Source organism: Myodes glareolus, chromosome 5 (genome assembly GCF_982192425.1).
Source record: "Myodes glareolus chromosome 5, mMyoGla1.1, whole genome shotgun sequence".
Lineage (NCBI taxonomy): Eukaryota > Metazoa > Chordata > Mammalia > Rodentia > Cricetidae > Myodes > Myodes glareolus.
Genome location: NC_142030.1, coordinates 34,131,168 through 34,144,228, shown reverse-complemented (window position 1 = coordinate 34,144,228; position 13,061 = coordinate 34,131,168). Strand labels below are relative to the sequence as shown.

Sequence of the window (13,061 nt, the reverse complement as noted above, 5' to 3'; positions counted from 1 at the left end):
TCTGCATGTACTTTGTGCCAGAAGAGGGCGCCAGATCCTGCTACAGATGGCTGGGAGCCACCATGTGGTTGCCGGGAATTGAACTCAGGACCTCAGGAGGAGTAGCCAGTGCTCTTAACCACTGTATCATCTCTCCAGCCCCAAGATATTCTTGTTTTTATGTGACTGATAGTTGAATACAAGCACCATAGGCTATCAGAAAGTTCCCATTTTAGCCTCCTAATAATCTGGAAATAGAAGACTGAGACATCTTACCATGTTTGACGCAGTGGTGCACACTTGTTGAGGCAGAATTATGATTATCTGTTTGCAGGAGTGGAGACTCCCAGCTTGGAGTAATTCCAGACCGAAAGGCTTATGGAAGTAACAGAGGTCAAAGAGGGGCAGGGTAGCCGATGGAGTTGGGCCCAGGAAGCTCATCAGCTTCCTGCTGGGAGTGACAGCCCCACTATTCAGAACATGGTGGTGAGACACCGCAAATCCAGAACGCTCTCTGCCGTGTCCAACCCTTTAACAAGCCATCATATAAAATTAATGTTGTTTGTTTGAATTTCACTGTTAGTGTAATTGTGTGTGTATTCAATGTATAAATGTGTTGGTTTACAGTAGAAAGGTAACTACAAACTCGGATTTCTATGTCTGCGCTGCTTAAATAGCTTCAGCAGCAGTAATTTGAGTAAGCGCAGTTGTAGTAAATGGGTTCTTGACTCTAAGAAAGGAAGGGCTTGACTTCACTTAACATTGCTCTGGACAATTCTTCTAATTTTTTTTCCCATGTATATTGGTGTTTTGCCTTCTAATATGTCTGGGGAGGGTGTCGGGACCCCCTGGAACTGAACTTACAGACAGTTGTGAGCTGCCATGTGGGTGCTGGGAATTGAACCTGGGTCCTTTGGAAGAGCAGCTATTGTTTCTCAGCGCTGAGCCATCTCTCCAGCCCCTGGGCAATTCTCCTAGACCTTTTGTGCTCTTCTCCTGGGGATGACAGTACCTTAGTTCACACTGTCTTATTTGCACTTGGAAGATTCCAGAAAGCCCTGCAGAGAATGTAAAAACCCTGGGGAGCATGTACCATCTGTGGACCTTCCATAGGTCTGTGCTCTGACCCAAGCCTCAAGTTAGTGTCAGTGCAGGCCAGCAGGATGTCACACACAAATATACACACTCCCAAGCGTACCAACGCTCAGCCTTTCCTGCACACACACTCTCACACCCACCAACACAGGAACAAACGGGCTTTTGAGCTCACACACACCCACACAACATGGCCTTGCCAGGCTTTGGGATCTAGGCGTAACACAGATCTCTTCGCTGTCTTCCTTTCAGCTCAGCACAGCCTTCTCATCCCTGTGTCCAGCTGCGTTCTCTGTGAGGGTCTCTTGAGCAGGCTCCCCAGAAAGGAGTCGTGAGTGACAGGCTTCGAGCGTCACCATGCTGTCACTCTTACAAACATTCTGACAGGTGACAACACACGCTGCTTGCTCTAGACTTGAGGCCACTCAGAACCCAACTTCATCCACTTGTGCCGCGAAGTTTCCATAATCTCTAGTGCCTACGCCCACAGTCACTGCACAGTCACTGCACTTGCTTTATGCTTGTCCTGAGGATTCCCAAGCAGGAAGGGAACTTTACTCATCCCTGGCTGTTGCTGCCATCCTCTGGCTTCTGCCTCTCAGATTCTCAGATTCAGTCGCATGGGCTGTCACAGAGAGTCACACACAGAGCATTTAAAAGAAGACGATGCGTTGTCTCACAGACCCAGAGGTCAGAAGTCTGAAAGTAAGATGTGAGTCTCCGGACTTGATCACCCAGTGTTGGTTTCTTCTGAGTCCTGCCCTCCTCCCTGGGTTATAGATGGCCACCCTCTCCTATAGTATAGATCTTACATGGTTCTGCAAGGCTCATGTGTTAAAGAACTTACCTTAAGGTTGGCACTATATGGTGGTGGACTCTCTAGGAGGCAGAGCCTAGAAGGCTGGGGAAATACCCAGTAAAGCCATTGCAGTGCAATCAGAGCACTGTCAATCAGAGTCTGATGGTCAGCACCCATGTGAAAAGCTGGGCACTGTAGTGTAAACTTGAGATCAAAGATCTCGGGAGGTGGAAACAGGAGGATCCTCGGGGCCATGAATCTCTAAGTCCCAGGTCCCAGTCAGAGACCCTGTCTCAAAAACCAGCAAACAAGATGGGCGACTCCAGAGGAAAGACGTCTAAGGTTAACCTCTGACCTCCACAGCCACACCCATTCACACATGTGCATACACTCATAAATATGCACACATACATGCCTCAGACACATATACTGCATTCACAGAGAAGAGAGAGAGAGAGAGAGAGAGAGAGAAGAAAAAGAGACAGACAGACAGACAGACCTAGAGGGAGGCTTCAGACCCTGGCTGTGTGCCCTTAAGCAGTGTTGTGGGACCCTGTCCCCTCCTCCTTTTTCCCTCTTTCCTATCCATCTACCAAGTAACCAAGTTTCTTCTGCTCTGTGTCCACACCATTGTGATCTGCCCCACCATAAGCCCCAAAGCAACAGGACCAACCAATATGATAAGCAGTAATCTCCAACACTGTGATCCAAAACAAAACTTTTTGTTTCCTAAGTGGATTATCCCAGATATTTGTCATGATAAAGAAAGCTAACTGCACTTCTTTTGCTGAGAGGGGCAGAGCGACTGACACATGCGGACTTCCTGTTTATGCCTTCACCGCCTCGTCTTGTAAGGTTATCAGTTACACTGGATTAAGGCCCACTGCTGGCCCACAATGGTGGTTGTGCTTATTAACTCTTTTATTAAGATATAATTCATACTCCATAAAATTTGACTGTTTCAAGTTTGCCACTGAGTGCCTTGTTACAGTTACAAAGCTTCATACCCATCACTGCCAATTTGGAAATGCATTTATATGCCACGAAGTAGCACCATAGAGGTTAGTATCGCTCACCTGGCTCCCCTTGGTTGATTGTTTGGCAATTACTCATATGCTACCATCTCTATAGATTCACCTATATGGATATATAGATGAATATATATATACGTGTGCAAGGTTGCACATTAGAAAGCCTTTTATGCTGGCTTCTTTCACATTTGCACGGGGCATTCAAGTTCATTCATGTGGTCAGTGCATGCTTTATGGCTAGATCATGCCCCACTGTATACCGATAATACTACCTTTGCTTATCTGTTCACCATTGGGTGGGCATGCAGGCTGTGCTTTCATGTTTTTATACCATGAGTAATGTTGCTTCTGAATAGCCACATATAAGCTTCGGTGTAGACAAGTCTTCAAGTCTCAGATTTTACATCTATGGTTCCTGTGTGTGTGTGTGTGTGTGTGTGTGTGTGTATGAGTGTGCGCATGTGTGTATGACGTGGTAGGCATCCGACTCCATTATTTTTAAGGACTTATTTTTATGTGCATGTGTATGTACCTGAATATATGTATTTGTGTCATATGAGTTCAGGTGTCCACGGAGGTCAGAAGCTAGCATTAGGTCCCCTGGAGTTACTGTCAGTTGTCAATTGCCATATGAGTGCTGAGAATTGAACCTAGGTCTTTACATGAGCAGCAAGTGCTCCTAACCACTAAAGCCATCTCTTCAGCCCCTCAACTCCAATGTCTGTGTGCAGATACCCAGCTGTATCTGGTTTTGAATGCTGGAAAGATTAATTTTCCCCCGTTGGATTATTTTTGCTGGATGCCTGTATCAGAAAAACAATTGATCACAAATATCTATGTTTACCTCCACTTATGGTATCATCTTTTATATTTTTTGCAGCAAGACTGGGGTTTAGTAGGAAAGAGTTTAATATAGATGTAAGCAAGGCATCATGAGAAATGGAGACACATGCGTGCACAGTCGTGCATTCCTGGAGTGGGCGTGGACTCAAGAGGTTGCCTTTCGTGTCCACTTCATATTTATTGAGAGAAATATGATTGTTCTTTCAGTACTAATTATTGCCAGATGTAATAATTTTTTAACTATCCTTAGTCTAGAGATAACCTGAACTTAGTCAAGGTGAATTACACCTTTTATACTTTGTTAAATTTGATGGTCATGTGTGCGTAGGAGATTAATTCATCCTTTGATTTTTAGTGCCATCCTTTCCAGCCTTTGCCATCGCCTTTATGTGGGTTTTGGGACATGAGTTCTATTTTCCCCCTATGGTTTGGGAAAATAAAGAGTTTGAAGTGATTTATCATTTCGAATGTTTGTGGCCCCCTTTAAAACGCTAGAAGGTTTTTTTTTTTCTCACACTCTGGTACAAGTCCTATGTGGAGGCCCCAGGAGGTCCCAGATCACTGCAAAGGAGTCTGCAGGGGCCGGTCACTGTGCACAGCGTCACTTCATCCTCTCTCCCATCCACGTCACCCGCTTTCCTTTATTTGTCCTACATCCCTTCATCTCTTCTCTGATAGCTGGCTGCTGCTATTTAATCTAAAACCAACACAGCCTGTGAGGATGAACACAATGAGCCTTCCTAGACACCTCCATCTGGGTCCTCATCCAAGCTAAACTCTCAGCGTCATGGTTACAGGAAGGTGTGGAGTCAAGCGGCTGGAAGAGAAACCTTACCCCACCATGCATAGCCATGTGACCTTGATGAAGCCTTGGGCCACTCACCAACACAAAAAGAGATGAGGCTGTGCGCTACGTTTTGTCAGGCTGTAGAGAGCGCATACAATTTAATATGAATACAGCAATTTAAACAATATAAAGCCTTCAGACTGTCAGGGGTTAACACATGTAAACATCTCTTTCAAAGGTTGAAGCTCTAGACTTGAACCACTGTGTCTGACTTTAGTTTCTTCACCTACTGAAATTGATATCAAGGTATCTCCCTTCTCACTAGTGTTTTTGGGGCTCAGCAGTCTCCTCTGTCCTTAGATTGTCTGTGGGTTCTACCTACCCATTCAGCCAATCGAGTCCACTCAGAAATAGCTTTTCTATGACTCGCATCTAGATCCTCTAGCGTCTTCCAAAGTACATTCAGACAACCTTTTAAAAACGGATTAGGCTCTCACAACAGATTCTCTGCTACCAACAGAGGGAATACATCCTACACGAGGCCCATGGGGCACATCGTGGGCTCAGTTAGCCATACACGTGTAGGTAGTCACAAATCATCTCCATTCCTAAGTACCCCTCTTCCACATTCTGCGCCTTTCAGACCGGCTCCCTTCTAGATGCTTCTCAAGCTTACCATCCAGGATGCTAGTTAATCTCCCACTCCTTCTTTCCTTAACCCCCTCTCCATTCTTTTAGTGGTAACACTCACCGCCAGAGTGGTGCCCAGAAAAGATGGGGGTCACCTCCCTCAGCAAACACGAGGCAGACTCCATAGTTACAATCCTCCGAATTCCCTGAGTCCCTCCAGCTGCCAGACCACCTGGACCCCTTGTCCACAGCCAAGCTGCTCCTCTCTTCCATCATGTTCACCAGCGTCTTTTACAAAGACAGTCTGATATGCTCTCAAGAGCTCCTTGGTATTGCCTGGGCGGGGCAGGGTGGGGGGACGACTCAGGTTCCATAATTTGCCCTCACAAGCCCTCCCTGACCCAACTACCACCCACAAGCAACAGGACCCAGAGCTGATTACACCCAGGTCAATTTTTACTTTCTTTTCACCCCTCCCTGCCTGGGTCCTGGATTTCCCTGACTTTTTCTTGCATTTCTCCCTCCGCTAGGTTATTTTCCTTAGTGTACATTGCTTGATTCTGTTCTCAGTTTCCTTCTGGCCCATGGTTGCTTCGCCATCAGCATAGTTTCAGCCTGGCCCCTAAAGATTTGTCTCATGTCTTCACCTGACCAGTGCCCATCTGACCCCCCCCCACTCTTCTCAGTCACTGAACCTGCTTCCTAAAACCCAGAGGAAATAACACAGCTTTGCCTTCGGTTCACTCAACTCCCTCAACTAACCACCCTTGAAGACCGTATTTCCTCAAATCAGTTGGCTCCAAAGAAAAATCCTATGAAGTATTTCCTCCCCATTTCTTGACCTTTTAGTTGGAAGCCTGGCTTTCACCTGTTGAGCCCTCTCCCTAGCCTTACCTACCCAGTTCTACTTCCCAACCCACACAGTCTAACTCCACATCAGTCCCTTAGAGTCTCATTGGTCCCCTGCTGGAATTCTGTTAGCATAATCATGCGCAGTTCCAACTCAGACTTGTCTGCTGTTCTGTGTCTAATTCAGCAAACACTTCATAGTCAACATCTCTACTGACTTGCCATTAGCACTGAGAATTTCATATGCCCCAACCGACCACTACGGCAGAACTATGTCCATGTGGAGACCATGCTCACACACAGACACAGTCACATAAGGCATATGTGCGTGCTCACAACATGTTCACACACATGTTCACACATGCTTTCACAGGCATACTCCAAACTTCCACCAAAGTCTCCCGTATCAGTCATCAGACTCTTTCCTGCTATCAGCTGGAGACTCCACCTTGGTGCGCCCATCCTTCCTCTCCACGTCCTTCACACTTGATTCCCCAAATACGTTTCGAATGAACTCACTCCTCTTGCCCCCTCCAAATCATCACCTTTCCTGGCCTAGACTCCTGCACCAGATTACAAATCTTCCCACCTCCCGCTTTCTCCTTCTGCTATTTCTCCCAATCTCACACTCTACATTGTATGTTTAAACGTGTGGGCCTGATCCTGTCTCCTGTTTTCTTCAGCACATGGAATGAGGAATGAGCTATGGTGACATGAATGATAAAATTCCAGAGCAGAGCGGCCTGTCAGCCAGGAGACAGGGCAAGAACTGCATCCCTCTTGAGTACGTGTGCCAGGGCTCTGAGGTTTGAAATCTTAGTTTAAGCAAGGTCAGTGTGGCTAGAACATGGCAAGCGAAGTGGCTAAGGCTAAGGCAGATGAAAAGTGCCCTGGTGAGCTCTGCAGGGCCCAGCAGGTCAAGGAAAAGCCCTTTTGCTATTATTTTGAATCAGTTCACCCTCCCCACTGGCCTTACGGTCCCCCAAACAGCACCTACACCTATTTTCATTCCTTTTCTCCTCTTCTTGCTCCTGGGCCTGGTCAGTCTCTGCCACATGGTCAGTGTTATCTTCGCTGAAGGGATGAAGAGCAATATCTCCAGCCTTGCAGCTGGGTCAAGTGGCTGGCACTTCTTTGGATGCACCAAGGCATTCTCTGAGCCAAGGTCCTCATTGTACCTAGTTCATGGGTTTTTAACCTGGAGCAATCTTACCTCTGGGGCACAGTTACTACCTGGGTATGTTTGATGTCACAGGAAGGAAAATGCCTGGCCTACACAAAGAATCCTTTAGCTCATAGTGTTGACAACGCTGTCTTTATAAAACCTGCATGGTATTCTGCCTGGCTTGTGTTGTATGCAAGCACCTTCTGATCAGACAACTTCTCTTAGGGACCCTCCTCTTGGGTCCTTGGACATTCTTGATGAGATTAACCCTTTGCTTTGCAATTGACTTTGTCATGGGCAGCATGGAGCTTGCAGACAGGTTGAGCATCCCCAGCCCTAGAAACCAAAATTCAAACTGCTGAACTGTTCCTCAGTCTGAAACTTTCTGAGCACTGACATGGTGTCACAAGCGGAAAACGTCACACTTGACCTCGTGATTGAGCCCAGTGACAGACAAGGGCAGTACAGATGCTGAATAGACCCCCTTCTGGATACATGTGTATGGTGTTGATGGGTCCCATTCTCAAGACATTTCACTAAGCAAATGGCAAATAGTCGCACTTCTGGGAGGGAGGGAAAAAGCTGGCATTTCTGATAAGGGTTATTCAACCAGGTAGCATGGTTCACTCAGACACTTGGAACCACTTTGTCTTATTCAAGTTTAATCCCAACAACATAAGACATAGAATTAGGGCATATGACAGATTCCTAACAATGAAAAAAATAGGGCCGAAGCTTCATTTATAGTTGGCTCCCTCTGTGAGTCACATGTGCTTGAGCGGCAAATGCGGACTGTGTCGGATCCGGCAGCAAAAATGGAAACCCCCGTGGCCACCTGCTTGCATGTTTCTTATTTTGCATCCACCGTCAGGAATTCTTGAAGCCCTCTTCTTTGGATTCTGGTTTGGAAATGGACTCTGGTGGAAATGCTGCACTTTTGGGAAAGGCTCCTACCCCTCCCACCTTGTTGCTACACATGCCACATGGATGGCTTTCCCCCCACCACCACCTTGGTCCTCTCCCCCTGCTCTGGTGGCTCTGGTCCTGCTGGCTGGAAAAGGAGCAGCAGCCCATGATGCTGGAGGGAGGGTGGGCACCTCACCTCCAATCTCTATTTCCCCTGTGGATGCTGCTGCTGCTGCTGCTGTTGTTGCTGCTGCTGTTTCTGCTGCTGTGGCTGCTGCTGCTGTTTCTGCTGCTTCTGCTGCTGCTGCTGTTTCTGCTGCTGCTGCTGCTGCTGCTGTTTCTGCTGCTGTGGCTGCTGCTGCTGTTTCTGCTCCTGTGGCTTCTGCTGTTGTGGCGTCTGCTCTGGCTTCTGCTGCTGTGGCGGCTGCAGTGACTGTTGCTGTGGATGCTGCTGCTCCTGCTGCTGCTCCTGCTGCTGTTGCTGCTGTGGCTGCTTGGGAAGAACCTTGGTGCAGGGCTTGGAACATTCACTACTGTCAGAAGAGCTCTGCTCTTCCTCTACAGGCTGTTGGTCCTGCCTTTGATCCCGGGCCCGCTTCCTTTCCAGCATCTCCTCAAAGAATATCTGGCAGCTGAAGCCATCGCGGATGCCATGCTGGGCGTGGTCCAGCAGTGCCTCCAACGTGGGGAAGACTCTACAGCAGGCCACACAGCGAAGGCCATGGTTGGTGGTGACCAACCAGTCTGGTGGTGCTCGCAACTCCTGCAAGCAGCAGTCCACAGAGTCCTCAGGCTCCGGGCAATAGTGCTTGCAGGCTTCCAGCTCCCAGCGCAGGTCTGTGTTGGAGGCCATTTCGAAGGAGGAGCCTTTCCGCCGCTGTCGCTTGATGAACTCAGCCTCACGGATAAGGGGCTTCCTGGTGACGGGCTCGAAGCCATCGTCAGTCTCCCAAGCCACTGCCACACCGCGCACGGTCTGCACATGGGTGTACAGGGCACACACGCTCTCAGGTGGGGTATCCTGCTCCTCCTCGCTCCTGCTGGAGGCCCAGGACTGGTACTGAGAATAAGATTGGTACTCTGAGGACGACTGGGAGGACGGGGAGCTGCTCCAGCCCAGCATCCTGTGTGTCCGGGCTGCCAAGTAGATGTCGTCCTCTGGGAGGAAGGCAGGCCCTGGCTGCGGAGATGATTCGTTCCTCCTCATGGTCCCTGAGAAATGGAAGGACAGTTTCATCAGTGCTCTCAAAAGTCGCCATACGTAACTTTCCTGAGAAGCCACAAATAGAATCATGCAGGCTCTGGTGGCTTTGGGAAAGGTGCCTACTATTCATCAGAGATGACCGTAATGCTACCTCATAGGGAGATAACAATAAAAGAGTGTGTGTATCTTATCAACTGATGTGTGAAAGGCCAGCACCCAGGAGACCAAAAAAGTAGATTGTGGTACAACCACAGGATGAACCAGGAATGTGTGCAGAATAGACACAAGAGATAATGCAGCTGCTAAGTGGGAAAGGCCACCACATGAGTCCACTTAGAAGACATTCTAGAAAAAGCAAATCTAGAGGGACAGAACAATTATTACCAAGAGCTGGAGGGGTGGACAAGACATACGGGTGCCTTCGGGAACGTCTGAGATCATGACAACAGTGTGTGCTTGGTTGCAGCTGCCACTCAGATGGACAGCATCACAGCTTTCTACTGTACACACCATGTATGCAACACCAACTCAATAAAACTCGCTTGAAAATCAAGAATGGAGCTAGTGGTGAAGTCCCAGCTTCTCCTCCGTGACTTCTCTCTACCTCATCCAGAGGTCCTTTCATCCACTCTGTGGATATACATTATGTCCCTTTCCCCATCCAAGTGAATGCCCTGCCTTGAGTCCTTTAAGATTTAAAACAAGCCTAAGGAGTCTATTTGGAGTTTTATCCAGCAGATAAGGAAATTGAGGCAAAGAGGATGTACATGCCTGGCAGAGTCTCTTGGCTCCAAGAGCAGCTTATCCTAAAGTGCTGCCCAAAGACACATCCTGGTGGCCATTGAGTTGCCGTTCTAGATTAGCTTACTATAAAGGAATGTTTATATTACTACAGGATTGACACATTTTTTCAAACACATTAAAATGAATATATGAAGGAGAACAGTTACATTCTCATCTATACACTTCCTGAAATAAGTTGTCGTTCTAGATTAGCTTACTATAAAGGAATGTTTATATTACTATATGACTGACACATTTTTTTCAAACACATTAAAATGAATATATGAAAGAGAACAGTTACATTCTCATCTATATATTTCATGAAATAACTCCTTAGATGCACAGCAGCCTAAGAAGAACCAGCTTTCCCCCAATGATCTCTTTCTTCACGGCTCTTCCCTCATCTACTTCGTCAGATCAACACGGCTCTTAGATAACATCAGAGACCAACCTGCCCCTTCCCCATCTACTGAGCACCTGGCCAGCACACGCCCGTGTTCTCCTTTGTGGACTCTGGGCTGGCCATGCTGATCGTGGTCCCACTGATTGGTGTCTGTTCTCCCCTGTGTTCCATAAGATGGTGTTTCATGACTTCAAACCAGCACCCAGAATCTCGGTGAGAGCTGGTGTGGGCTGTGCTGAAGACCTCCAACCAGCCCCAGCCTGAGTAACCACATGATCACTAGGATCCTGGCTTTATTCTGTGATGTCATCAGTGACATGGATCTGTTCTGTGACCTTTGACAAGGGTCAAGTCCTGGTCAGGTTACCAGGAAAGGGCCCCAGTGTGAGCTCATCTCCCTCTGTGATCGCTGCCTGGGGTGTTCTCAGGAACACAAACTACAAACACAGGCACGTGCTCTCAAGCCTGTGTACAAACATAAAGACTCAAGCCCAGGGATTGGGGAGGTGGCTCAGAGGTTAATAGCACTGATTATACTTTGAGAGCACACAGATTTCATTCCCAGCAATCACATGACCCTATCTGTAATTCCAGCCCCAGGGAATCTGATGTCTTCTTCTGGCCTCTGCGGGGACTGCACCCAGAAAGTGCAGAGAGATGTGCAGGCAAAATATCAATACACATTATATGAAAAGAAGAATTCATACAAGCACTTAGGTTCTTACACACATAAATGTGAACATCCACACAGACACGGTACGTTAGTGTATATAAGTTTACAGCATCCACACTGACAGACATACTCAGCATGTAAGGAACATACTCTGAGCGCCACACACACACATCCCCAAACACGATCTCACACTATATGAACCGAATCATAGATACGCTCATGAATGGACAGCCATCCCCTAACATCAACATGGCCTAACCACACTACTGAAGCAGTTTATCAGAAGGCTTGTCTCTACAGCACCAACCTGGCCAGTGTAGGCTCCCTAGCACTCCCTAGCTCCCTAGCAAAGCTACACTGTCCCTTCCTGCGCGCCTTGCCCACTTCCTGCAGCTTCCCCTCCTCTTGGCTGCCCACACATGCTGGAACCTCTTCCTCTGGGCTCAGGGCTCTTGACTCCTGCCTGTTCCAGACCCTAAGATCTTTGGTTTTCTTGATGACATTGGCCACATATATATACACACAATTATCTTCGCTGTTTGTTTTTGGAGATAGACTCTCCCTATGTAGCTGAAGTCAACCTTGAACCAGCCCATGCTGGCCTCAAGCTACCCATGTCTCCATCTTAGCATCCTGAGTGGGGGGATAGCTACCACAACAGATCCAGCCTCTCTTCAAATGCAGACTCTGAGAAGTCCTTCATCTTTCTCATATGGCTCGTACTTAAGCAACATTCAACACATTAGCATGTGCTGTAGAGGTACTTGCTAAGCTGGTGACTAAATGAAGACATTGGGCTGACTAAGCTATGACCTACCTCCTGCAGCTGCCTGCTCCCTACACCCCAAAGCTCTGTAGCTCCCAGACATAAAGACTTAGAGAACCACCTTTTCTTCCGGCACATTTCTCACTCCGCGCACACTTCCGGCAGCACACCCACCTGTTGCTCAGTCTCACCAGCTTTAGTCCTTTGAATTCTAAATTCCCAGCAGTTACAAAAAGGTGATGGATTTATGAGACCATCACCGGCACCTTCAGCATCCTCTGGCGAACTCCTACTGAGCCAGGAAGTCGCACCTGCAGCAAGTTCCCAGTTGGCCGAGGAAACGACCAGCCCTTTCTTTCTGTATAAACACACAGGCATGCCTTATAAGAAACAAAGGCACTAGCAAACATTTAAATCAATTGTGAGGAAAGTTAGAACATTTAAGCGATAATGCAAATGAACAACTGTCTGGTGGGAAAGAATGCTCAGCCAGTAAACGATCCTAAAAGTTTGTATTCGGTACGGGAAAGGATGAGCTTAGGTCTCACCTCACGTGAGACAGCTACAGTATTTTTCAGACAGCTCAGAGGTTATGTCTTAACAACAAGTGTACATAGAGAAAAATCATTTCTGGGCAACGTTAGGGAGGCTTTGCTAAGCGGTATCTGTCCACACAAGCAACACCATGAGTCTTTTTCATTTTAGATTTTTATTACAACTTGCTTCTTTATTTTGTGTTGCAAGTGGGGAGCAGGGAAAGGGGTACACATGTGTCATGGCATGTGTGGGGAAGTCAGAGGACAGCACACAGAAATCAGTTCTCTCCTGCTACCCAGTGGGGCCGCAGGGACTGAAAGCACAGGTTGTCAGGCTTGGTAGCGGTTGCCTTTATCCCTGAACCATCTGCAGGGACCCTTTAAGGGTCTCTGTCATCACATTAGTGGTTAACAAATCTCTTACTGTTTACAGTGGTAGGTGGTATCTAACTAGAGTCCCAGCATTTGAGAGATAGAGTCAGGAAAATAAGAAGTTGAAGACTCGCCTAAAATCATACCTCAAAAGAATAAAAATTCAAATAAAATTTCAATTTGTAGTTGCATTTCTCTACGTCTTAGCGAAATGAAGCAAAACGTGAAGGACATTAATAG

At 47.4% G+C, this 13,061-nt stretch overlaps 1 protein-coding gene across 4 annotated transcripts; it reads right to left on the bottom strand.

The window, feature by feature from the left end:
* Positions 1-7,823: 7,823 nt before the first annotated feature.
* Positions 7,824-12,359, bottom strand: Fam170b (family with sequence similarity 170 member B). 4 transcript variants are annotated; one of them, XM_048421283.3, is made up of 3 exons: positions 10,549-10,758; positions 8,281-9,296; positions 7,824-8,077 (listed from the first exon to the last, which is right to left on the bottom strand). In XM_048421283.3, exons 1-2 carry the CDS (start codon positions 10,658-10,660, stop codon positions 8,290-8,292), a joined length of 1,119 nt encoding a protein of 372 aa, XP_048277240.3. In that variant the 5' UTR covers positions 10,661-10,758; the 3' UTR covers positions 7,824-8,077; positions 8,281-8,289. The 4 variants fall into 4 exon arrangements, with proteins under 4 accessions (XP_048277240.3, XP_085543962.2, XP_048277239.3 ...); XM_085687836.2 differs by lacking the exon at positions 10,549-10,758 and adding an exon at positions 12,088-12,359 and having other exon boundaries at positions 7,824-9,296; XM_048421282.3 differs by having other exon boundaries at positions 7,824-9,296.
* Positions 12,360-13,061: the final 702 nt, after the last annotated feature.